Source organism: Manis pentadactyla, chromosome 4 (assembly GCF_030020395.1).
Source record: "Manis pentadactyla isolate mManPen7 chromosome 4, mManPen7.hap1, whole genome shotgun sequence".
Taxonomy (NCBI): domain Eukaryota; kingdom Metazoa; phylum Chordata; class Mammalia; order Pholidota; family Manidae; genus Manis; species Manis pentadactyla.
Window position 1 is genome coordinate 185,460,396 of NC_080022.1, and position 26,219 is coordinate 185,486,614.

General features: G+C 54.8%; 1 protein-coding gene across 4 annotated transcripts; it reads right to left on the minus strand.

The window, feature by feature from the left end:
- MXRA7 (matrix remodeling associated 7) lies at nt 1-26,083 on the minus strand. Of its 4 annotated transcripts, none has more exons than XM_036900328.2 (5): nt 25,762-26,083; nt 11,198-11,255; nt 7,189-7,285; nt 6,042-6,122; nt 441-578 (listed from the first exon to the last, which is right to left on the minus strand). In XM_036900328.2, exons 1-4 carry the CDS (start codon nt 26,035-26,037, stop codon nt 6,089-6,091), a joined length of 465 nt encoding a protein of 154 aa, XP_036756223.2. In that variant the 5' UTR covers nt 26,038-26,083; the 3' UTR covers nt 441-578; nt 6,042-6,088. The 4 variants fall into 4 exon arrangements, with proteins under 4 accessions (XP_036756221.2, XP_036756223.2, XP_036756222.2 ...); XM_036900327.2 differs by lacking the exon at nt 441-578 and adding an exon at nt 2,051-3,311; XM_036900326.2 differs by lacking the exon at nt 6,042-6,122 and having other exon boundaries at nt 1-578; nt 25,762-26,081.
- Nucleotides 26,084-26,219: the final 136 nt, after the last annotated feature.

Genomic DNA, 26,219 nt, shown 5'->3' on the forward strand with positions numbered 1-26,219 from the left:
TCTCATACCATTGTTTTATTCTAGGATAGGAGGTGTGTTGAGTTAGACTTTTGCTGAAAGAATGCCAGAGCCAGGACAGGCAGCAGCCAGGAGCAGCCCAGCACAGCCCCCTGTACATGGCGTGGGAAGGATTCAGGGCTGCCGAGAGGAAGAGGAGTATCAGGTCCGATTGCCTGGGTGTCCAGGCTAATAACACTACACTCGCATTCTGCCTTAGAAGGATTTCTGGAAGCTTCTGTAACTGTATGGAAGCAAGCAGTAGGGGAGCATTCTTACAGCAAAACTATCCCAGTTCCTCTGAACTGATGTATAAATGGCGAGAACTGAGCAAATCTGTATATAACCTACTTCTATATCTAGGTACGTGAAATAAAACAAAGCCTACAAAAGTCTGAAAGTGGAATGCTTCTGGGTCACAGGTCAGGGCGGAGTCGCGGACGTCCTGCTGGGTGGCAGATGCAGCCTACATGTCGTAGAGGCTGAGCTGCTCCCGCACGTCGCCGTCGGACATCTCACCAAACGTGTCCTTGTTGTCCTTCATGAGCTTGAAGATGGCCGCCAGCTGTTCTTTCTGAACTCTGTTGAGAAGAAAGGAGAAAGAGGAAAAAGGTGCTTCTCCCCCAGAGCAGCCAGCGGAGCTGGGCCCCTCCTCTTCCACGCGTCACTGCGCTTGCTCTCCAGGATAAGAAGAAAATGAAGCGAAAATCAAACCCACTCAGCACACAGGAGCTGGTTTGCTCCAACGAGCTCAACTTGAGGGGTTAAAAACTGGGGTTCTAAGTCTTGGGTTTACCCTGGAGATTTGGGGACTCCAGGTTATCACTCAGGCTCTCAGGGCCTCAGTTTCCCCCTGGCCTCCAGGTACTGCTGACCCCACATCTCCCAGCAAGGTGACCAGGAAGGATATGGTCCATCAAGTGGCTGCAGACCCTATGAGGACACATGTTAGAAACACCCTTAGTTTAGAAGTGGGGGAAGGAAATTATTATTGGCTGGGAAAGAGGGGAGCAGACAGATGTGTACACAAGGTGCTTGGCCAAGGGGTGAGGGTGGGTGCCTGGATGAATAGGTCTCTTTTTCTAATTTGCACAAAGATACCTTATGGTCAGTGGAGTTGCCTCTCTTATCAGGGAACAAGAGGTCTGGCTGAAGATTAACTTGATGTTTAGGCCACACAGGCTGGGTGACTGGCAGCCAAGTTCTGTTATCAGCCACGCCATCTGACCAGCACAGGACAGCACACAGCCCCCAAGACTGCAGACATGCAAGGGAGGGACGAGGCTGCAGCACAAGCCAGGGAACCCTTCAGTTCTTGTTTGCTCCACTGTCAGCACAGCTGGGCACTGCGTGCTGGCACTGTCTCACTGTTCTGGTGCCAGGCTTCTGCAGGTCCTCCCTCCATGCCAGATCACCAGGTTGGCACAGGCCACCTTCATAGTATATAAACCAAATGGCAGGACCAGACCTGTCAGCTCCAGCCTGCAGCTGGGTCAGCTATAGTCCCTGTAGGTCCGGCCACCAGCTGCCATGGCCCCCCAGGGCACAGCACTGCCTGCCAGTGGCACCCCTAACACTGCTGGGGTGGGAGTCCCAAGGTCTGCTCTTCACACTTGTCCTAATATAGTCCTTCTGCAATAACCCCACCCATCCATTGGTTTTCTGATGAGAGCAGCATCTAGAAGCTGAAATACTGAGGTCCCAAATCCCAGCCTCTCTTCATCACCCTGAGACGGTTATGTGGACAGTCTACTTCCCTGTCCAGAGGAGAAGGCACCTATGTTAAGTACTCTGCACCCAACTGCGCATTGAAAGCGAGTGCATTGAGCTCCGTGGCTGGAATCACAATCCACATGTGTGTGAGGGCATCCCCCCTGATGGACACACGTTCCCTCATGTGTTCTGGATGGCTCACGAGTTTAACAGGTGGACACATGACCTCGTACGCTGCTGGAGAGTATCAGGCATCAAAATGAGAGAGCTCAAATTTTAATGGGCTCAAGGGAGATTTTTTTTTTCTCAAAGCAAAACTGAAAAAAAAAAACCACAATAATCAAGATCATCTACTCAAAGTTTATTGGACTGAACAAAGGCTGAATATACAGATCCAAGCCATCAGGAGTATATGAGGCTTGGGGCCTACAAGCCACGTTCAGAAAGTTTCCAAACAAACTCAGATAACTAACCTACTTATTGTATCGGTAAGATCCCCAGCCTGGACAAGGACATCAGTACTGCTGTGTGGGGCCATGTGTGCCCACGGGAGTACACCTGCTCTTCATCTATTCGTGGCTCTGTGCGGCTGTCGCCGGCTCTGCCCTAAGCCCCGAACCTAAGGTATTAGGCCCGGAGGAGAAGGTCACTGGGAACAAAACATCCCCTAGGGGTTGACACTGGACATTTCCCAGCCTTCTATTAAATGGAAAAACATTTTCTATAAACTTACTGCTTTAAAAAAAGTTTTAACCAACATCTAAAAACTGCAGATTAGTTTGGTATAGTATAAATATTGTCAAATATAAAACTCCAGGAAATGAATCTGGGACTGATCTGATTATGTGGTGAAGTTCAGACTCATCTATGAAACCTTCTAGGAAAAGGCATAGTCAAGAAATCTCTTTTAAGCAAACACTGTTATTATTGCTTCTGCCAAAGTGAAGGTGGAGATTTGGCTGAGCTGGTAAAAAAATCAGTGAAAAGGTGTCTTTGCAACAAGCCTCCCCTAAATGAGAAATAAGGGTGATGGTCAATGAACGGGTGGCACTTGTTCTCTGCTGCCCGGGTACATGTGGTGCCTCTCGCCCGCAGCGACCCAGCCAGCCGGGAGAAGGAGAGAAGTGGACCCCAGGGACAGGCGGGCTGTCCACTGTCCTTGACCACTCGTGGGCATGGCAGCCCTGACTCACTTGCCGGCCACCCTGCAGAGCCTTTCACGGTGGGCAGTGAGGGAGAAGGCAGGAGGGCTGGGATGGCGCTGTACTGACCTAAAATGCTGAGGTCATTGGTGATGTCACGGTGTGAGGGTGTGGAGGGCAGGGTTGAGTGATAAAAATAAGCCCCGGGTGTGAGATCAAACTCTTAAAACCCTTCAGCTTAACAAAGCAACCTACACAAACGAGGCGAGACACCTCCACCCGGGAGCTGAAGCCCGCTGGGGCCCCCCAGCCAAGGGGCAGTGCTGCCCGAGGGGCCAGGCGCCCAGGGGCCTGCAGGGCTCCTCTCTGGGGGTCTCCATTTTATCTCCCAAGCTTTTAAGATGCCAAAAGGAAAAGCCTTTAGGAGGAGGCTAAGGATAACTTCATTATTCTTCAGTTCTGTAAAGAGAAACAGGGAGAAAAGATAATTTATTTTACTCATTCTATCTTAGAGGTGTCATGGGGGAGGAAAGGGGCAAGGGGGTGAGGAAGGAGAATGTTTGGAATTGCAGAAGCCAGGCTGGTTTCTCAGACACGGGGCAGTTCGGCTCTTGGGTCACGTGGCTGTGCCGGGACAGTCTTACCAGCCTAGATTTCCTAGTCCCGATAGCTGGGTTCTGTCCCCTCTGGGGACACTGGCGCCCTAGGACACGTGCTCCCCAAGATGAGGCCAGCCACGTGCCGCCTCTTCTAAAGGACACACAGAAGCCCGTGGACGCTGAGGGAACCAGGGGCTCCGTGTGTCCCTCTGGCGCCCTCTTCTGGAGATCAGAGTCATAGCGTGTTCCGAGATGCGCACGGGCGGGTGGTTCATGGACCGCCAGACGGCAGAGGCTGGTAGATATCCCACAGGCGGGGTCCCTCCGCCTCCTCTCACCCTGACTGTTATGCCACACAAAATGCCTTCCACTAGAGTCGTGTCCACTTCCAGGAAGGCCAGGTCGGTCCTGTGGACCTGCAGAATGGAGTGGGTGCTGGGGTCCCGGGTCCCCATCTATCAGAGCCAGCCTGGTCTACAACCTAGGCTTTCTGGACCAGAAAGTGGGAAGAACGGATTGTAGACACGGAGAGGAATGGACAGTGGTGCCCTTTCTTTTTCCTGCCAAGCTGGAAGCCAGCCAAGCTCCCCAGCTTCACTGTCTCTCGGGAGGGGGATGGCATCTTGCTGGGGGACAGCCGCCAGCCTTCAAGCCCACTGTCCAGCCACAGTCTGAGGCTGGAAGTGGCACCTCCCAGAGAAGCTGCTGTGGGAACCCAGGGACTCCCCCAGCCAGGCAGAGCCATGCCTGGGAAGCCGAGGAGGAGGCGGGCAGAGCAACAAGGCAGGGTCTTTTAAGCAGCCGCTGCCTCTGGATTTATAAACCTTATCACTTTCTGCCCCTCGGGGGAAGGAATCTGATCTGTGAGCAGTTTCAAGGGTGGGAATGCCCCATTAAACCTGGGGAGGGAGGGATTCAGGGCCTCCTGCTTCCCAAGTACCATGCCCTGACCGCTTGTAATGGAGACTTCTGGGGAACGCTGATCATGTGACCACTAAAGCTCTAGGCTCTAGATGCTGCTATGTTGGCAGACTTAATGAATTTAAAGTCGGGGGCCTGAAGCATTCATTTGTTAACCAGCTTGTACCTAGACCGGGGTCCTAAAGACCTGGAAGGGAGTTGGGAACAGGCAGGGTTTGTTTGGGGAGGATCTGCCAGGCAAGGAGGAGACCATGGCTGTAGTTTTTGTGGTTGGACAATAATACGTATGTTATTTGTCATACTGGGGATTCCAGAGCAGTTTCCTCCACTAGGCTGGAATCAGAACTGTCTTACACCTGTCACTCTCCCAGTCCCCATGGGGACCATCGTGCTATAGATAAAAGAAAAAGCCAAACCTGTCAGCCTCTGCAGCTCCAAGCATCACCATGTGAGGAAGAGAAGCAGCCTCCAGACGGGTGGGCATCCAGGGGACCCCACAGTGTGGTGGGGCTGACCACATGCGGGGAGGAGGGAGCAAGCAGACATGGCAGATGTGTCGGACAGCCGGGGGGAGCATGCGGGGCGGGGGTGGCCATGGAGATGAGCATGAACTCCAGCCCCCACCCCCGTGAGGGCCCTGCAGCCCACCAGTTCCTCCTTCTCAACTCAGGGCGCACCAGTGCTAAGCACAGCCTGCCGATGTGCAGGGGCACCCCACCTTGGCCCAAGAGCAGCGCTAGGGCACGGTCTCTATCCCACAGTGCAGCGGAGTGTGAACCAGTGACCTGAAGATGCCCAAACGTCCCCTAGGGAAGGACTCTCTCGGGCAACGCAGAGTCTGCTTTCTGAATGTGACCCTGAAGGGACTTTCCCTCCCCACGCCTGAGGTTCCAGCTCTGGAGCCAATGACAGTGCCAGTGCGACCCCTGGCCCGAGGCCTGGCATCCAGTCCACTGACTGGTCTTGCCTGTTCTGAGGGTCCCTCACATTCACGTGGGCATCTGTCTGTGCACACAGAATAAGGCGGGGTCCTGGCCACAGCCTCTGTCCGCTGGGCCCTCCAAGGGACCACAGGTGCCTCAAGCCCTCTCTGTCCTTAATTCAGGAGGCAGATGTTTTCTGTAAAGGGCCAGATACTGACTCTTTTAGGCTTGGTGGGCCATGTGATCTCTGTTGCAGCCACTCCACTCAGCCACTGCAGTATGAAGGCCACCACAGGAAAATGCATGTGGCTGTGTTCAGTTGCACTGGGCTACAAAAATGGCCACAGTCGGCCAGCCCTTGCTCTGATGAAAACCTGCCCGTCCCACAACCTGGGAGCCCAGGGCTTCTGCCATGCTGCCTCTAAGTGCATAACCTGCTCAGGGGGACCTAAAGCCTTTGGGTGACACCAGGCTTGTCCCCCCAGCGCCTTGTGATCCCAGGGACGACAGTTCTGCCCTGGTCTCACAAGGGGGCGCCAGCACCCCACACCTGGCCCATCAGTCATGGACCTGGGGTTGCCCAATGCTCCCTGCGCTGGTCAGTGAGGTGGCTTGGTGCCCAGAAGTGTATGCACTGGTTATGAAGGCGGCGGAGGAGGGGGTTCAGGCCCACGTCAGTCATGTTGGGGACACATCAACAGACAGGATGAGGAAGCACTACTAGTCTAAGAAGTCAGTCTCCTTACCAAAAGGATTTGCAAGAATATTTGTGGCTCAGGACCTAAGGAACTTGCTAGAGGGAAGTGAGGTCAGAGGTCAGCTCAATCCTGAAATATAAAGGCAGCAAACGGGTTCACACCCAGAGGCAGCGTCTCCAGCACCGAGGAGTTGGGGGCATTCCTCTGGTGGGGCTTGCACCCCTCCTCCCATAGACGAGCTCTTCTGGGCCGGGTTTGGAAGAACTGGTGACAGTCCCAGGAGGAGAAACCGGGGTTCTCATGGGCAGAGTGGTGTCTGACCTTTGGGGGTATCAGGTGGCTTGGTAAGGGTGGAAGAGGTCTGCATGCCATAATAATAAGCCCTCCCTTCCTCTGCACCCTAGAACCAGCTTGTGTATGAGTTGGGGGTGATTACCACAAGCGCCTCTGGCCTGGCAGGGCTCCCACTTCAACCTGGGCTCAAACCAAAGGACTGCAGGCTGCAGGCCGGCCTATGTGTGCAGGAGTCCGCTGGGCTCAGGGTCAGAGCATGGCTCCTCTCCTGTGGCCTTCCCTGGCTGTCCCGCTGCCTCTGAGAGCTCCTCAGCCACCTCGGTGGGATGGAGTGGGCAGGAGGTGCAGAGGGAAGCCCATGGGGTCTGGCTGGGGTGGGGCGATAGCCCAATGCTAAGTGTGAGGGTGCGCAGCCCTGCTGCAGCTGCCCCAGAGCTCTATGGAGCAGAAGGGATAAAAATGACTCGAGGCGCTGGCCCGGGAGGGTGGAGGAGGCCGCCTGACCGATGAGCACCGGGAATCCCGCTCTGCCCTGAAGTGATGGATGGCTTTTGTCATGGACCCTCCAGGTAAGTGAACGGCTGGATCTCTTCCAGGCCCTTCCCTGGCATTTTGATTTTTCTTTTCCAGTGGAGAGAGAGGGGAGGGTGCCAGGAATGGGCTTGGCTGCCCCAGCCCATGCCAAGCTCCCCTCAGTGTCCCAAGGGGACTGTCTCCAGGGGAAACCGAGCCTGGCTGAATCATGCTGCTGGCCAGGAAGGGCCCCAACAATGCAAAGGGAGCAGTGGGCCAGGGCGCGGCCTGGGGGGCCTCAGCTCCTGGCTCCGAGCGGGGGGGAAGGGCAGCTGGCTGCAGCCTGGCCACGGGAAGCCCGCGGTCCCCAGGGGAAGGTGCGGCCTACCTCTGTTCTTCCTCCAGCTCCTCTTTGGTCATCATCTCCTTGTACTGGTTCCCCCGCAGCATCCCAGGGCTGTACTTAAAGGAGAATGCCTCTCCTCCTGCAGATAGGGGGTGGGGAAGAGCTGGGGTAGGGGTTTGGGTGCCGGGCCCCTCTCACAAGTTCAGAGTCCCCTTTCCCTTTGTTACTAAAACCATCTCAGCCAAAGGGCCCCCTTTCCATGCGGGGCAGAGGGCCCCATGCACCCCCCTGTGCGGGCGCCGGCACTTGCCCTGCCTCAGAGAGGGTGGGACACTCACAACATCTTCTTGCCCCTCCTGCACTGACGGTCCTCCTCCCACGCCTTCCCATGAAACCACAACAACGTAGGGACTCGAATCAGGGTACATGGACCACAGGACGGCCCCCTCCCAGCGCCGGGGTGAGCATCTGCAGACCCGCCTCCAGCAAAGGCTGTCACTGAGCCTGGGTCTGTGAGACTCCCTCATTTTCGAAGCCCCCAACCGCCCACCATTACTGCTGTGCTAGCGACAGTCAGATGGAGGGAGCCGATCTCTGGGAGGCAGGCCGTGCCAGGGTGCTGGACTCCTGCCTCTTCTCAGGTCCCAGGTCTCTGGAGGGTGGCACGGGGGCCCTGGCCGTCCTACTGAGGTCCTCCCATCTCCCGGGCTTGGGGATGCCCACCTGGCAGTCCAGGGGGGTCACGGTGGCTGCCAGTTATTGGAAATCTGAAACAACGTGAACCCACAATAGGACCCAGGAGTAATGTGAGATTTCTCACAGCGCTTTAAAATCAGGCGTCAAAACCAGCACATATCACTGAGCGGGTACAGCAGACCTGCCGGCCCCCGGGAGCAGGCCCCACAGCTGCTTTTGCACAGCAGACAGGCGCCCCGAGGCCTGATGAGGCTGCGCTAGGGGTCTGGGCAGAGGAAAGCAGGGATGTGTGACATGGATAGAAGCCTGGAGGCGGGCACCAGGCATACCCAGGTGAGGGCTGCAAGGGCAGAAGAGAAAGGAGCCCCGCAGAGTGACCAGAAGGAGAGAGCTCTGTGGGGAAGCGGTGCCCTTAGTGGTCCTGCAGCCAGCAGGCGTGGATGGCCGTCAGCCAGCCCCGGACTGGACGCTGCATGGCTCAGCCGCCTTCCATTAACTCAGAGAGAATTGAGTAAGGGGAATGGGGAGGCTAGCAAATGGCCCTCTTGTGCGGATGTATTCTTTTTCAGTTCTGTTCTGAAAGGGTACCTCTCTGTCACTCCAGTGTCAGAATGCTAACACCTCCACATCGTGCCACCCTGACGTCGCCAGCTGGCGGCCATCCCTTGCCATCAGACAGGCCAATGTGGGCTCAAGGGGAGGAAAAGGTCTCCGTCTCAGATCTGGCTTCTCTCTGGCCTAAAGGAAGGGTTCTGGATGCAAATTCCAAGAATCCCCAAGCCCGTTAGAGCACAGAACCAAACGCCATGTGGTGGGGGTTGTGTTCGCTCTCACCGAAACCTGGCTCAGAAGAACACTGGCCGGCTCCCAGGGCACAGCTGTCAGCAGCCCTCTCACCCCTGCCAGCTGCCCAGGGGCTGAAACCTTGCCTCAGGGAGCAGTAACTAGGCTTGAACAAGGATTCACTTATTTTTCATGCATTCTGCAAATATTTAGTGAGTGCTATGCTGGGCGAGGACCTAGCAGTGAATAAAACACTCGGCAAAGATGAGTACTTGAAGCACAGTTCGCTGTCGGTCCTGGGGGCTGTGCAGAAAAGGACAGCAGCGGGAGACAGAGGTTGGGAGGGGGGTGCTTGGAGGTTTAAATGGGGGTGGGGTGCCAGGGAGGGCTTTACAGAAGGGGAGGTGTGTCACCATTAGTTGAGAGGGGGCAAGCCCTGCGGTGTCTGGGGAGACAGATCTGGCACAGAAGGGCCAGTGAAACTGGTGGCAGACGGCAAGGGGCAGGTGGATGTGGGAGGCCTAGGTTCCTCCTCCTGGTGGGACGGGGCTTGGTGCAGAGCCAGGGCGAACCCAGCCCTCCCACCGCAGCTCCCATAAGCTGGCCCCTTCCTCCAGCGCCCTTCCTTCTGGACGTGCACAGTCAGGAGCTTGTAACAGCATAGGGCTTGGAGTGCCCACGTCTGGGGATCTGGGAACTGTGCTGAGTGATTCGGAGGCATGACTGAGGGGCCTGCGTCTTTGGTTATCAGGAAAGCCCTGAAAAGCCTGCCGTGGGCTGTGACCACACGGAGCTGCCATCTCAGAAAAGTCCACCCCCACGACTCACTTCCGGACCTCAAAAAGAGGCAACAAAGAAAACCAATTAACCTCAACATCAAGGTCATTGTGTGCTATGCTTTAGAAAAATAAAACAAAAAATGCTGCCAACTACTCAACGTTTCAGTTTGTGGGGAAGGTCTGATTGGTTTATGTTTTTCCCAGCCAGAGAGCACAGGCGACTTGCAAAGGCTTCTGGAATCACACCTGGCAACCTAGTGAGGCACGGGGGCCCAGTTTTGCCAGACCATGGGGTTCCTCTCCTGTCTTCTGTGACTCCACCAAGTTGCCAGCAGGCATCCTAGCAACACTAATCAATCAGCCTCGGGGGCTGAGCTGCTCGCTGCAGAGGCCCTGGGCACCAGGCAGGTTTTCTTCTGACAGCTGGGGCCGTGAACCTGTCCTCCCTCTGAGTTGTTAGCGCTGGCAGGAGGCTGCCGGGCACTGGGGGCTGCCCAGGGGCCGCAGTCAGGTAAGGAGGGGGGCCCAGGGACAGCCCACATGGCTGGGTGTGGGGCTGAGCCGGACAGTAGCCACAGCCATTTCAGGAGAGCAGGCTGCGCCCCTCTGTCCTGGCCCAGGGGCCTCCCGCCCTCCCTTCTACATCCCCAAGTCACTAATAGGATCCTGACCGACACCCCTGCAGCTGCCTTGGGGCCGTGTGGCAGGGACCGACCCCAGGCCAGACCCCAGTTCCTATGAGCCCCTAGCTCAGATGATCGAAGAACCTGCAGCTTGGAGAGGGAGAGACCCCCACCCCCCCGCAAGGGGCTGACGCCCCTGCCCCCTGCTGCCCCTGCAGCTGCTGCCCTTCCCCCTTCCTGAGGAGGTGCTAATTGAAACCCACAGTCCTGGGGCCCGGTGGCGGGGGGCTTGGGGCCCCTAGCCCTGCCCTGCTTTCCAGGGCCCCTGCCAGCAGTCGGCTTAAAGTCACAGCAACAGGCTTGTTTTTTTTAAAAATTATGAAGTATCTCAAACACACAAAAGTACAGCACACAGAAAGTCCTGTACTTGCCATATAGGTTTAACAAATGTGGGCATTTTGCCCTTTTTTGTTTCAGCTTTTTTTTTTTTTTTAAGAAATAAAACATGGCAGAGCCAGCAGAAGCCCACCCGTGTTTGGTTCTGTGTCCGTCTGGGGTGACGGCCCCCGTGGGCCCAGGGCACCTTCCCTCGGCAAGTTCAAAGCGGTCCATTTCCGCAGTGCCCCTGGGTACTCCCTTGCTCTTCTCCTGGCTGCCTGGGACCTGATGGCCGGGGAGGTCTGGCTGGTCAGCTACAGCTGCTCAGAAATCAGGCGTTTCCTCTCCTGGGGCCTTTATTCTGCAGAAAGCTCGGGCAGCAGACCTGAGAGCGGCTTTAGTCTCCATAAAATAGGTCAGAGCCATTTGGGAGGAAACATGAAATGCATGAGGCAGCAGAGAGGGGTGTCAGGAGGCAACAGGAAATGGAAGGCAGGGTGCTTGGTTTATCATTCCCAAGATGCTCCACTGCATGCGGAGACAACTCAGCCTACAGAGGAAAAGCAGAAGACCACAGAGCACGGGAGGCGGGCAGGGTGGTGGGTGAGGAGGGCGAGGGCTCAGAGGGAGTGGACCCTGGCCGGACGACCCCTGTCCTCTCCCACTCCACGCGCTCCCCTCGTCCTGCCACTCAGATCCTTGGCTGGGGTGCCCCAAGGGACTTTGGCACAGTCCCGCCTCCGAGGCCAGTGAGGGGCAGCAATGGGGGCCTGGGGGCCGTGTCCCACTCACCATCTTCTTCCTCAGGCTCTGCTTGGGGTGGGCCCTCCTCGCCACCCTGCTCCTCTTCCTGCAAGACAAGGAGCGGGGTCAGAATGCAGCCAGGCGTCACTCTGATGCCGCACCCCCGTGTCCGCCGCACCCCTGTGTCCGCCCCATAGGAAAAGCAGCCTGGGCACTGGGCCCGCTCGCAGGAGATGCACCAGCCACAGCGCGTGCAGACTGGCAACCGGTGGCCGCCTTGGGGGATGGGGCAGCAGCGGGCAGGATGTCCGGGAGGGACGGGGCCGCCAAGGGCCAGCCTGGCCATGCTCGGCGCACGCCCCTTGAGTGTGACTGGGAGGACCCGCTTGGGGCCAGTCAGGCAGGAGGAAACGTTTGGCCGACGATGAGGGGAGACTGTTGGGCTGTGCTTTGGCCCTTGCACCCCAGTCCCTTCTTCACTCCCTGGTGGGTGCTGTCAGAGAGCCTTAGCATGCTGTCCTGATGAGCGACCTGCCCACCCCTCCAGCTGCCCCCAGGACCGTGCGGCTGCCTGAGGCCTGGGTGGTACCACAGAGAACCCGCACTCGTGGGCCCAGGCTTCATCTCTGCTCCCTCTGACGTCCTTTCTGTCCCTAGCCACTAAAGCGTCCATTTACCCAAAATTGGAGCTCTACCTCCTCTAGCCCCAGTTCTCTCCCAGGCACAGACACAGTAAACAGAACGCTGGAAGGAGCATCCCGGGACGGCCTTGGCGGACAGAAGGAGCCACTTCATCTCGCAGGAATTAGGAGTATGAGAGGGATGTGCCCTCCCCCATTGTGAGGGACGGGAGGGGGCACTGTAGCGCACAGACGTGCGGCTCAAGGAACAGGACCGGACTGGAAGCCCAGTGGGCAGAGGAGATGCCGCCCTCGAGTTGCCCCACCACAGGCCCAGACCCCCGGCGTTAGGACCCTGCTTTGCAAGGCCCTACCCAGAGCTTGCAGCCTCAGCAGGAGCTCCAAGCGGCGGCAGGCAGGCCCCGCACAAAACAGCCAACAAAGCTGAGAGCAAAGTTGCACAAGCCCAATAGCCTGTCATAGGTGGCAAGCCCCGAAGGGCCTTGAGCTTCTTGTTGTGACCTTCTGGGCCACACAAACTGCAGCCAGAAGAGCTGGGCGGGAGGCAGGAGCTGGGTCTTCTCCCCTCAGCAGTTTACCTCAAGCTGAGCACATCTAAACGTGAGTGATGCTACCATGAGCGCTGGTCAGCACCTGTCCAAGACATCTCCCAAAATATGCCCAGCAAAGCATCCTTGTGGCTGCAGGGGGTAGGCAGGCCTCTTGAGCCGGCAGGTAAAGGAGACACCCCATTGACTCAGTGAATCCACTTCAAGGGACCTGCCCAGCACTGGAAAACCATCTATCTGGGTTTTTATACAGCAACTCTGGTTGTGAGCAGCATAAAACAAGACAAAACTGGAAACAACCGAATGTGTATCCGTAAAGTTAAATATATTACAGTCAAATATATGTGCTTAATATGTTCACCAAAATATTAACGGGTTGAATACATTATAGCAACACTGTGCAGGAAAAAGGAGGCAACTGATGTGAAAAGTACATCAGGAAAAATTACCAAGAGGAAAAAGCAACACAGTTGGAGCAGAGCAACCGGCCTGGTGTAAATGTTAAAATGGAAGTGCACACATATACTCATAAATGCAGAAGAAAGGGTTTCTGGAAGGACACATAAGACACTGTTAACAGTGACTGCTTTTGGGGAGAAATGCAGGGGCTGGGGCCAGACTTTCCTATTCATCTTACATATTTCAGTATAATTGGGATTTTCTAACTATCTGTATGAATTACTCTTAGCATATTTAAAAAAATGCCACACAGGGGTCTCTGAACTGTGATAGATAGGAGCTGTGCCTTTTTCTTTCTTTATTTTAAAAACAGAAAGACGAAAAAAGAAAAAGACAAACAGCCATTAACCTGTTCAGGGCTGGACACCGGCTGTAAGCCCATATTGAGACGAGAGGTGATTGATTTTCCTATGATGTGCGAGGGACACAAAGATAAAAGAAAACCAAGACAGTCACAGTCCATTCCTTCAGCAGCTCATGGTCCAGCAGGAAAGGCGCAGACACAACTCACTGCCACCTAGAGTGAGAAATTCCAGAGCCAAGATAGCCCCCTCACCCCGAAGGGCCACCATCGTCCCAATGGGACATGGCGATGGGTGACCTGCCAACACCCTCCTGGGGAGAGGCTGGTCTATGTTTGGATTTCACACTTGACTTCTGAACTGTGGTGCTTTTCAAACTGTGGTGGGTCACCCATGGGTGGATTATGAAAGCGATTTAAAAGTCGCTACTAGTATTTTTAAAACTGCAGGCCAAACCTTAGTGTGACTTTAAGCTCTAACAATTGTGGAAGCACAAATGCTAGAAATGTACCCCCAAAATGACATTGGAAAGGATATTTACACTTTCAAATGTATTGCTGTTTCTTATTCAAATGCGTATAACAACACTATCCGATGCTACACATACTGTAGTTGATTTTCAGATTGAAAAAATGGTCACAGGCTAATTGATGGTCAGTGATGGCAGAGGTTGCCTTTGTGATTCCAGCCTTTCGATCTTCCGAGGATTTGATGCACATGTGACAGTTTGGACATGACCTCAAGGGAGACAGACGTGGAAGAGGACGCCAACCTGCCCACCTCTCCTCATTCTGGCACACACAAAGAATTAAAACAGAAAACTTAGCATTCAAATGCCAGGAAACTAAATACAAAATGAATTTAAATAAGCAAATATTCATCTGATGTGTTTTGTAGGCCTGTAGCATTTACACTTAAATTACTAAAACTTAAAACTTCACTAAGACTTTGGGGGCATCCTGTCTCCAAGAATTAAAGATAAATGGTACGTGTGGTAGAGACAGACGCCAACCTGTAAAACTGCTGGTGCAGTTCTGTGACTCTATACGTGGAGATGCAATTTAAAAGACTTTTTATTGTGCATCATGGAGTTTGGAAAACACTGATGAATTGACCACTTGCTGTTTTCTGTCTGCACAGCAACCCCTCTTTCAGGAGGTACCCCTTGAGGCCTGTGGTCCCGTGGAGACTGACAGACAGGACCGCCACCCCTCTGTATTGCAATGCTTCCCTCAGATGTGGATGTGACCCGGGGGCCCAACTTCTGCCTGGGGACAAAGGACCTCTGGTCCCAGAGCTGTGAGCCTGCGTGGAGGGGCCCCCAGCTGCGGCTGCCCCGGCGGCCGCTCCACCCCGGCCTTCCCCTGTATGCCTGAGACTCAGCCCTGGGTCCTGCCAAAGCTGATCCGAGCAGAGATTTGCCACCACCAGCCAGAGAGCCGACCACTGTCACTGTCCACTCGCACCCCACTTTCAAGGCCAGAACATCTCAGGTTCTCCTGGGAGGTCGTCGCCTGTGTCAAATTCCAGTTGCACAGTCTGTGGGGAGGGAGGGGAACAATGATGGGGTTGTTTTCAAACTGCTCCAGGGAGGCGCCCCAGGGCCCCATGTGTATCTGGGTTACGTTACTTAGTGGGCTTATACATGACATCATAACAATGGAAAGGATTCCATTATTAAGAAGAAAAAAAGGACAGCACCTCTGTCTATTGCACTTGCCCTATTTTATACAGACTGTGTTCACAGCAGAAAAGCAGAAGTGCTGATACTGATACTAAGGGCAGGTTTCAGGAACTACGTGACTGAGGCAACGACGCCGTCGTTCCGGGCGTGTTGGTACTGTAGCCTCAGTCCACAGCACGCACGGTGGTGAAGGAGGGGCTGAGGGAGACCATGCAGACGCCAGCTCCACTCCCACCGTCATTGAGGACTGCGCCTTTGTACCTTCTTACACCTTCCACCGTTAGCTCTGCCCTGACACAGGCCATTTGCCGGTATGTTTTCAGGAACGCATTATGCATTTAAGCAACACAGTATGTGGGGGCCTCAAGGAGAGGTGCTCAGCGGAGCCCGATGGTCACAGGGGAGGCCTCAGAGGGCAAGAATTCTGAGCTGGTCTGAGATGGGCTTTTCAGGCTCGGCACATGTGTCTTTTGTTGCAATGTGGTGTGACTGCAGGGAGGGGAGTGGTTGGGATGCAGGACCTGGCCCACAGGGGTCTTACACAGGACAAGGCAATGAGGGGCTCTGGGAGAAACAGGGTGAGAGCTGCATTTTGGAGCAGTATGTGGGAATGCACCGGCAATGGGCGAGAGCAGGAGAGATGCCCAGGAGGGCGTGCGAAGCTCAAGTGAGAGATAAGGGCCTGAGCTTGGATGTAACAGAACCTGGCCCTGTTTTTGTTGAGTGAAATCCTTGTCTGTTGAGTGAACAAGTGGAGGGCTGGCTGTTGCTGGCCAAAGGCAATCCCTTGAGGGTCTCGAGGTCTGAGTCCCTCCTGGGCTTGCTCCCCTGCGGCCAGCCTGGGCAGCTGTGCCTCACAGCTCATGCCTGGAGGCGGTGTGACCCTGCCGGCTGCTCAGAGTGCTGACTGCAAACGTCACAAAAGCCATCACTGCCCATTCTCCTCCATGCCCTGGGTCCTCAGAGTGTTGCATGGCACCCATGTGCTATGATTGCGATTGTGTCCCTCCCAAATGTCTGTGATGAGGTCCTGACCCCCAGTACCTCAGACTGTGACTGTATTTGGAGACGGGGCCCTTAGGTTAAGTTAAAATGAGGCTGTTAGAGTGGGCCCCAATCCCATCTGACTGGTGTCCTTGTATGAGGTAATTTGGGCAGAGAGCAGGGATGCACGTGCACAGAGGAGAGACCGTGTGAGGACACAGTGCGGAGGTGGCGTCTGCAAGTCAGGGAGACAGGCCTCAAAAAACCTAAACCTAGCCAGAGACGGGTAAGATTCCTCAAGGGAGGAACAACCTAAGACAGGCACAGTCGCAGGGGGGTCATCAGGTGAGAAATTGGGGATCAACAGAGGTTAGGCTTACAACCTCACCCCCCCTGTTTTGAGAGAAATCATCTGCATCTGTGGATGTTTTGTTGCCCTTGTCTAGCTTGGATTAATACTTAGCCTACAGGCATGCACCTGATCATCTACTTTTGCTTTCTTACAGCACTAAACTATGTTTTCTACCTTTATCTTGCATCTACCTACCACTTCAGCATTTTATTAAAAAATAATAATAATAATAATAATAAGGGAGAAATGTGGGATTCACATATAAATCAAGTATAAAAATCAAATGAATATTCATATTTGACCTGATTGTTTATAGTTCATAATGCGTGATCAAAACTGAAAGTTTCTGTGATGACTGCCCTTGTACTGCTCACCATGTCAGAACTTATTCACTATGTAAGAATTTGTTCACCATGTAAGAACTTGTTCGTTATGCTTCAGAAGATCGGAGACTGATGAGAATTAGGCTTGGGGTGGATTAATGATTGTGCATCGAGTCCCCTGTACAGAATTTTATTGTTGTTAACTGTTAACAACCATTTGATCAATAAATATGAGAGATGCCCTCTCAAAAAAGAAACCCAAACCTGAAGACACCTCAGTTTCAGGGCTCTGGAAAATCATGCCAGTTGTTCCAGCTGTGCCGTCTGTGGTCCTTTGTTACGGCAGCCCCAGGACACTAATACACTACACGCTAATGAAAGTCAATCAGTTTCATGAGAACTGTGAATTGGTAACACCCTCGGAGAGCCTGGCATGGTCCTGGCTGGGCCCCAAAGCAGGCCTGGGCTGAGACCCAAGCCTGCCACCTCACTGACTAGCCTCTCAGCGTTCTACCTGGGTAGAGACCAAGTTTTAAGATCACGTGTCCAGGGGCACTTTTCTAATTCAGCCTTTTCCTCCAGTGGAGGGGTGACAGTGGGGAGAGACAAAGCCCAGGGACCAGGTGGGTAGGAATGGTGATCAGCGGCTGGGGGGGGCATGGAAGGACCCAGAGGGAGGCATCTTGGAGCCACAGAGAGGCGAATGCACACTCTGCAGGCAGCATATCGCCATTTACGGCTGCCCTGGCTGACCTAGGCCTGATGCACAGCGCTGACGTAGCGCAGAGGCAGGGGAGGAGAGAGACAGGGAGGGACAGACAGAGTTAGGGACAGATCCCCCTGTCTACCTGAGGAAATGGTTCTGCCCTGGTGTCCTGCAAACAGGATCTGTAGGGACCCTGTGACCAGCCACCAGATCCGACTCCTGCTGGGACTGCCCCCAGCCCCCTGGTTAATGAGGTTAGAGGACCACAGCTCCACTGGACGGGGAGAGGGAGGCCTGACCTTGAATGTGGATTCAAGCCTGACGCCTCCTTTCCTTTCTGGCTCCTCAACTCTGTCCCTGCTTTGAAAGAAGTGAGTCTCTGGGACTCACCCTGTGCCTCCTCCCCCTACAGACAAAGGTAACAGGAAGCTGTCAAGGGGCCTGCACGGCTCCCCAGGCAGCTCTCCAGAGCCTGGCTCAGGCCCAGTCAATCACAGGAGCTCTGCAGGTTTCTGAGATGGGCACAGAGATGGGACAAGGGGCAGGCGCGGCCTCCCGGTTCCCAAAGCAGATGGGAGTGGGCCTGAGAGTGCGTTCCCTCCTTCCAGAAGGATTCCATTAGGCAATTCATCTTTCATTCCATTAGGCTGTTGTCTTTTGCATTCAGAGGAGAGCGTCGGCTGCCTGGGGTGAGTGGAGAAAGCAGAGTGGCGCCAGCTCCGGGGGGCCCAGGGCTGGGCGAGGTCACGGTCTGGCTGGTTCCACGCATGCGCACCATCAAACAGCTCAGCCACCGAACACCTCCAAGTGACAGCTCCAGGCAGAGGACGCTCAGGCCAGTTCTCTAAAGCCATATTTGCAGCTGCGCTGACAAGGAAACTTAAGTCTTCTTCTAGACTGGCCCCCACTCAACTCGTCCAGCTTTCTCTGTGGTCACAGCACCTCTGCCACTTCTCCTGGCCAAGGAGTGTGGATTCAAGCCTGACGCTTCTTTCCATTCTTCTTCTCAACTCTGCCCTGCCTTTGAAAGGTCTCTGGGCCTCCTGCGCTGGTCCCCCTGCCCCTGCCCCTGCTCTCCTCCAATTTATCTGATCTACTCTGAGAACATCATGAGGTAGCGACTTAATGATGCTTTTTTCCTGCTCAAGCCCCATGATGGTTGCCATGTTCAATTCAGAGAGTCCCTGGCTTTCAAAGCTCTCCTGCTGCCAGATTTCCTCACGCCTTACTGGGAAGTGCTGTCCTCTCCTGCCGGCTGCATGGCCACAGGGTGGAGGGCGGGCGGGAACCTACAGCTGTCCTTGAGATCTTGGCCTCTAGCAATAATCTGTCCTTCCTGACCCACTGCCTTGCTGTCTGGGTAGGACCCTCCAAGAACACAGGGTCTGGCTTGGCCAGCCTTGAGCTCTGGTTTTATCCTTCCCTCAGTGGGCAGGGCCCTGGAGCTCTGTGGGCATACTGCAGGGGCAGCTGCAAGTTGGAAGACGAGGAGTGGAGGGGCCAAGACCCCCACCCAGGGCACATCTGCTTCTGCACTGGCCTTCCAAGATCAGAGAGGAAAAACAGGTAGCCAGTGCTTCAAAAACATTAGAACACCACGGATCTAGTGTGGCTTTGACCCAGTACAAATTCTAGTGGATAAAAACCTTTGCTGAATTACCAGGTATCCAGTCCTGTGCACACACTTCTAGCCTCAGGGGCTTACTCCCATGCACGGCAGTCTGCCTTTTGGGGGGCATACCGCACAGGTCTAGAGCTCAAAGGTGACATGCAAGGTGCCGGGCAGAGGCCTGGGGCCTGAAGGGAAATAAGACCCCTGCCAGCTGCCCAGGGTGGTCCTACGAGGGGACTTCGTACTTGGGCAGGGAAAAGAAACACAACACTGTTTTCCTTCCTTCCCTTAAGTTATTGTTGTAGCTCATTCATTCAACAAGTACTCACTGAGTACTACGGTGCACCAGCCTGTTATATAAGCAGGGGACGTGGCTGTAAAGTGTAGCAGGCAGGGACCCTATTCTGATGAGCTGACATCTCACTGTGGCAGACAATGCACCCCTAAAATAAAAGACGACCTCAGAAGTACTGAGTGCCAGTGACATGAGGAAAGCCAGATACAGTAGTTGGTGGCGGTGGGGTTACATCCACTAAGGTGGTCAGGGACACAGACACTTGAAAGGTGAGGGGGAGCAATCGTGTGAAGATCTAGGCCTGGGATGGTCTGCCAGGCAGAGTGCAGAGCAAACACCAGGGTCCAGATGTGGTGTGTGCCTGAGCACTGGAAAGGCCTCTGTGGCTGCAGTGGAGGTGGCAGGGGATAGCAGGAGAAGAGACAGGGGGCTGGCAGGGTCCTGCTGGGCCTTAGGGGCTGGGCTGACAGCTGGGACTTTATTCTGCATGCAGCGGACACCACTGGAGGGCTCTAAGCAGGGGAATATGAGATGTGATTTCTGAGTTATAAGAGAATGCTGGTTGCTGGCGGTAGCACGGGTTGGGGCGGACTGGAAGCAGGGAGACCGGTTAGCAGTCTATTGAACAGCCCAGATGAGCCGTGGGCTGGAGTAGTAGCCAGAAAGACGAAGAGAAGCGCCCAAAGCCAGGAGGCCCCCTGGGGACAGAGGTGACAGGACTTGCGGATGGAGTGACCGCGGGCAGGGGAGGGAAAGGAGGAAACCAGGATGACGCCTGGGCTGTGAGCCTGAGCAGCTGAGGGAGTTGTGCCGGGTCTGAGAGAGGTGATGAGGAACCCTGGGTGGGAGGCAGGCAGAGGACGTGCCGGGCAGACAGAAATCAAGAGCTCTTAGCAGACATGTTGGTCCGGGGTGCTCATTGGGCAACCCTGGGGAAGTGTCAAGTGGGTGGCTGGTCTTTGGGATTGTGGAGCTTGGAGCAGGCTGGGCTGGGTGCAGAAATGTGGGCATCACCCACTACTGATCAGGAGGATGATGGGGGCCTGTGTGTTCCGGAAGGCTGCAGTGGTGGTCCAGGCCTAGAAGTCGCCCTGCCCTTGATATTACAGGCCTGAGCTTTTCTAGGGGGGACAAAGAGCAAGGGAGAAGCCTGCCCAAGCCTCTAACTCAAGAAGCAGGGATGGGCAGAGGGAGAGAGGCCAAGACTTGGTTTTCAGGTTCCGAGCTGCACAGCACCCTGGGGACAGTGAGGAGTCAGCCTGCAAGGCCTTGTGGTCAAACACCCAGACTAAAAGACCATCCTGACTCTGACGTTATATCCCAACCCAGGGCACATTCACAGGCCCTAAACTCTCTCTCTCAGACGATGAGCATGCCAGATTCAATCCTATCAGATTAATAGCTTTTGGCATTGTTCCTACAAAGAGGATTTAGAGGACATCAAAAGCTTCATAAACAACAGCCTGGGGCAGCAATCCTACTCTAGCCCTCACCAGTGAGCACTGGGCCAAATTCTAATCTCTACGTTATGAGATAGAGAAGGTTGAGCACAGGGTAGAAAACCAAGGATGGACAGGATCAGATCTAAGAGGGCCCAAGAAAAGGAAATCATCATTTCTGGGACAACTGGGCTGAAGAATTCTGACCATGGCCGGCTGCAAGGACAGAACAGAAGACGGGCAGCCCATGTTGAAAATATTCTGAGGAGGCCTCAGCCACAGGAAGAGAAACCAGTTTTAGGCCTCATGAAAAAATAAAGGTAAGAATGATTTGACTCTGGAGTAAGATTCCTTGGTCTTCACAGGATACCCCGGAGGGGAGGTATGTCCTGTCTCGAGACCGAGCTCAGACTTGGAGTCCTCAGCAAATAAGAATGTAGCCAGGAGAAACAGTACTAACACCAAGGTCACAGAACTGGGGCCTTGCTGAGAACATTCCAGGGTTGTCTCGTGCCGAGCTCAGGCTGGCAAGCACGTTGGCCCTGTGTGCAAGGAGTTCTGACCTGAAAATACTAAACACATACGCACCCCAGGCTACGAAGCAGGAGCTAATGACTGGAAAGCAGGCAATCACGGACAAGAATTCAGAGATGGTGGAGAACATCTCAGCTCCAATCCTTCGTTTTGAGATGGAGAAACTGAGGCCCAAAGGTGAAGTGACTTCAAGTCTTGGGCTATTCAGAGGCCTAAGTATTGGATAAACAAGTTCCTTGGATTCTTACACTGGGTTTCCCCTGGAACCACTTAATCTCATTAGCCATTTTTCAGCCACTGTGAAGAAAAATGATGGATGCTTCTAGCTCCCGAGCAGGAGGGAGGGAATGAGTGCTGCAGCAGCCGGGGCTGCCTTTCCACAGGCAGGATGCCAGCCAAGGCGCTGCCTGTGTGTATGGACCCCTGGCAGGAGGCTTCTGGGCTCCCTCAAACAATCCGGTTCCATTCATCTGTCCTTAACAGTAGCGAGCCGAGTGTGGGTGGACTCACGTTATTCCAGAAATGCTCTGGCCACCAGGGATTTGGCATTTCTCAGGAAGCACGCCCACCAAGGGTCTAAGTTGGTCTTGCCCCTCCTACACCATGGTTTGGGCTGATTGTCTGAGAAAGAGCAGGGCTACAAAAAAGAAACTGTCTTCAAGGGAAGCTGCTTTTATTTCCAACTCTCCAAAGCTAGGCAGCTTTTTTCTTAAGATACGTTCTTTAAAAATGTATTACTTCCCACCAAATAGAAAATTCTAACTGGCAGCTAAATTTTCTGTGTGCAAACAAGATTCTTTATCTCTAAAAGAAAACAAAGTTTAGCTGTTAGGAAAGCCCCCAGACTTCTTTCTCACATGAAAAGAAATTATGTGCTTAAATGACTTTACAAAGAATACCCTCTTGCACTACTGAACACTCGACTGTTCACAGCCCTGTGCATCATCTTCCATCCCACTGAGGTTCATCATTGTAATTACTTCGGACACACCATTACTGTTTTGTGTTCCGTGCCTTTCCTTTCTTATTTCTGCCAATTTGCTAATTACTCCAGTGTCCTCATTAATGGGCATTTGGAGTGTTTCCAGTCCCCCCGCCCCAGCAAATCCCTAGCTCTGTTTCAGGGTGAATGTTTGTGTCCGCCCACCCCCATCCCCACAATCCATACGCTGAAGCCCTGACCCCAAAGGGGAGCCTTTGGGAGGTGATTAGAGTTAGATGGGGGCGGGCAGGCGGGCCCCTGTGACGGGATCAGTGTCCTTACAAGAGGAGGCAGGGACACAGTGCTCTCTCTCTGCCCAGTGAGGACACAGCAAGAAGGCAGTGGTTTGACTGACGGCCAGGAAGCGGGCGCTCACCAGGAGCCGAATGGGCGGGTACTTCTGCCGTGGTCTGCCCAGCCTCCAGAACTGAGACATAAATGTCTGCTGGTTAGGTCACCCCATCTGTGGTATTTGTCACAGCAGCCCGACTGACCAAGGCAAGATTCCGAGGTGATAGGAGCAACTGCCAGGTATCTATCTGGCCCTCCACCAGCTGCTTTCCCCGCTTGTGATAAGAGAGCAGAGAGGGCGGCCATGATATAGTCATGGTCAGGATGGAAGACGGGAGGGGGAATCCGCCTGCTCCCTGGTCATCCTGGGAAGCCTTCGGATGGGCTCTGTGGCCTCGGGGGGTGCACGTCTGCGGTGACAAGGATGGGGAGGGGAGAGACAAGATGGACCCAACGGCAGGATGACTTCCGAAAGGCCACAGCCCAGCTGCGTGGCAACGACAGACAGATAAGGCTGTGTTGCCTAGTCAGACCAACACCACCGCAGTGTTTGAAAAACTAAGCCCTTTCCTGAGAAATTCCCCACTGGGTTCTTTCTTCCAATATTATATATTGAAACATTCCAAACCTACATAAAAGTTGGAAGAAGAATACAGGGAACCTTAATATCCTTTACCTAGATTCACCAGTTGTTAACATTGTGCTGTCTTTGCTTTCTCTCTCTACACAGACACCCACACTGTGGGTGTGTAGCTATTTGAATCATGATATGTCATCCCTAAATGTTTGAGCATGCATTTTCCCAAGGACAAGGACAGTTTTCTACATAACCACAAAGCCAGCATCATGCACAAGAAATTGAGCATGGAGATAAAATGATCTAATAAAACATTCATTTGAAACAGATCTCAATTTTCTCCAAAATATCTTTATAGTGCCCTACCCCCACCCCAATCTGGAATCCAACTCAGGATCAACCATTGTTTAATCTCTTCAGTCGCCTTCAATCTGGGAGAGTCTGTTGTGTTTGGTGACATTTGCCAGCTGCCTTATGGGAAGTCCCCATTCAGTGTTTGGGCAGAGCTGGAACCTGAGTGCCAAGATGTCTAAATTCTGGCACAGACTAAGCGACTTAGCTCTAGTGCTATTCAAATGACCCTTGACCCTTCGTCCAGCAACCACTGTTTAGGAATCCTACAATATAGCCTTGCTGGAATCCCCACCTTCATTAGGTCAGAAGCCTGGTAATCCTAAAATCACACTCTACACATCAGCACCTAAAACTGTTACCTGGCCTCCAAAGAGACCAGCACGTTCTGCAGTTTGCCGTAATTCTTTGTGAGGGTGGGGCATCTCTGTTATGCTTCCTTCCTGCCCACCCCCACACAGATGCCTAAGAGGAATGAAAGAGGTCCTAATAATAGAACTCTGCCTTCTGCTCTGCCTCCCTGCCCTGGTGGGGCTCATCTCCTAGCATTTCTCCAGTCACTTCTCAGTGTCTCAGCCCATCAAGGGCCTTCACGCTTCTTTGATGTCCAGCACCTCAAGGGATGCTTCCCAGTGACCCACAGCCACAGCAGGAGGCTGCTTTCCGGGGTGCAAGGCCCTTTTCAATAATCAGCTTTGTGAGACAGAGGCAGCAGCTGCCCCAGGCCTCCCAGGCAGGGCAGGGAGGGAAGATAATTGGATTAGAAGGGCCTCAGTTAATGGAAAATGAAGGGGGAAGGGAGAGGGGATTGGCGCTGTGGCCATTCTCTGGGACACTGGTTCCCCCACCCTCCCTCCACTCCCCTGCTGGCCAGCACTTAGTGAGAGGCAAGGAGCTGGCCCAGGGCCTCACCTGCTGCTCCCCAAACCCCCATCTGAGTTCTTTTCCCCATAGGTCCTTCCCACCTGCTCTCCAGGCTCAGGCAGTGTGATAGAAGGAACACCGAGATCTGCTCTTGAAAATGCCCAAGTCCATTTTCAGACAATTTCTTAGCAGCTTCTTCAAGGACTGATGCCACCACCAGGAAGGCAGGGCAGTGGGTGTCTGTGTCCCCCGAGCACCTGATCCAGGGCCTTATGCACAGCAATGACCTCATGTTTGCCAGCGGGAGTTGAGGGGGTCTTGCCAGCTCAGAAAGGGCTGGGGGCCTGAACCCCAAAGGGAAAGAGAGACAAGACCTTCTGTGAGGAAAGTGACATCCTTGCATTGGGTGGATTATCTCAGGAGAGGGTGTTGTAGAGGGAGGATGGCCCCAGTCTCAACCTGAGTCCCCCTCTCTGGCGGCTGGCACCCAGTCCTGCCCTCCCCCGATGATTACAATAGCTCTCCCTCAGGCTGGTTAGAATCCACTCTAACGACACAATTAGTCACCCACATGTTAGGCAAAGCGCCTGCTCAGAGGGTCTGGCCCACTACTCAGCAAAGAGAAATGCCTCTGCTCAGCCTCGCTGCCTTCCCCTCCCCCGAGGGTTCTCTCTAGTGTAAACCATTGTGGCCAGCAAAATTCAGAGTGGGCACAGACATGCTGACAGTGCACCAAAGATGCCTGCTCACTGTTTCTGTCCTGGCCATCCCCTCTCCAAGAAAGGGAGCTCAGGACTAAGAATTCCCCTGAGACCCGGGATTCTGAGTGCTGGCCTGGAAGGGCCCAGAGTACGGATATGCTGGCAACATGGGCTTCACCCTGACCAGTAGGTTTCCATTCTAACGAGACGTATTGTAAAAAGTGCATGGGGCTGGCTGGATGAGTGCCAGGGGCTATCAGACACCTCTCTGGGTATCCTGGAGGAGACAGCATGGTCTGGGCACAGCTGATGGGCACGAGAGGCAGGAGGGCCGGTTTTGGGGTGCTCAGTGCGCCATAGGAGGGCTTCATCCTGCTCCTTAAACTCGGTACAGGCCAGACTTGGCTGCAACCTCACCGCGGGACATGTGCCAAAGCCGAATGCAGTTTGAAAAGGACTATACAAATGATGGCAATAATCGGTGCTTTTCTTTCAGTCCTGCTCTACGGGGCTTTGCGACGTCAGACTCTGGAATCTGGATTTCAAATTGGCCTAAAAAGGCAGCTTTCCTTTTTTTCCTCTTTAAATATTATTTTCTATCAAGACACCTCTCATGATTGCAGGTCTTGAATTAAGTCTCCTGCACGTGGATTTGGGAACCCGTGGGCCGGAGGGGTGAGGTGTGGGTGTGACCCGTGCCGGGGGCAGGGACCTGAGGCCGAGGCGACCTAAGGCAGCAAAAAACGCAACTACACAGCTCCGCAGCCCCGGCATTCGGCGACACTTCTGGGGGAGGCTGGTGAGTTTGCTCGCGGGGACCCTCCTTTCCTGCCGGGCGCGGCTCTGCCCTCCCTCGGGGCAGCTCGGCCCGAGGTCGGGCCCGGTTCCCGGCTCGGCACGGGGGGACGCGGGGGTCGGCGCGGGGAGCCGCGCCCGGGGTGGGGGGGCGCCCGGGGCCGGGCCGTACCTGCCTCGCCGCGGCGGCCTGCTCCTCCGCCTCCGCCGGCGCCGCCGCGCGCGCCCCCGGGGGCTGGGGCTCCCCCGGGCCCTCCGGAGTCCCCGGGCCCTCGGGCGCGGCCGCCGGCTCCGGGGCGCGGGGCACGGGGGCGCCTCTGGCCTCGGAGGGGCGTGCGGGCTCCGGGCTTGCGGCCGCCCCGCGCCGCACCAGCAGCCAGGCGAGCAGCAGCGCCAGAGCGGTGGCCAGCGCGGGCAGCGCGGCCAGCAGCTCCGCCGGCGCCTCCATCGCGCCGCGGCCGCCCGAGTGCCCGCCCGCCGGGACCCCGAGGGAGGCCGCCGCGCCCCGCCCCGGGGAGGAGCCCCGCCCGCGCCCCGCCCTCCGGCCCCGAGGACCGACTCCTGCCGGGGACCCGAGCCCGGCTCCCTTGGGATGCGCCTCCCGAGGCCCGACGAGGCCAATCCGTCCGG

Coding starts and splice junctions, on each gene's coding strand:
- MXRA7 (XM_036900326.2), bottom strand. CDS start 26,037: ATGGAGGCGCCGGCGGAGCTGCTGGCCGCGCTGCCCGCGCTGGCCACC. Junction 11,256..25,761: donor AGGCCGCCGCGGCGAGGCAG/GTACGGCCCGGC, acceptor CTTGTCTTGCAG/GAAGAGGAGCAGGGTGGCGA. Junction 7,286..11,197: donor AGAGCCTGAGGAAGAAGATG/GTGAGTGGGACA, acceptor CCCTATCTGCAG/GAGGAGAGGCATTCTCCTTT.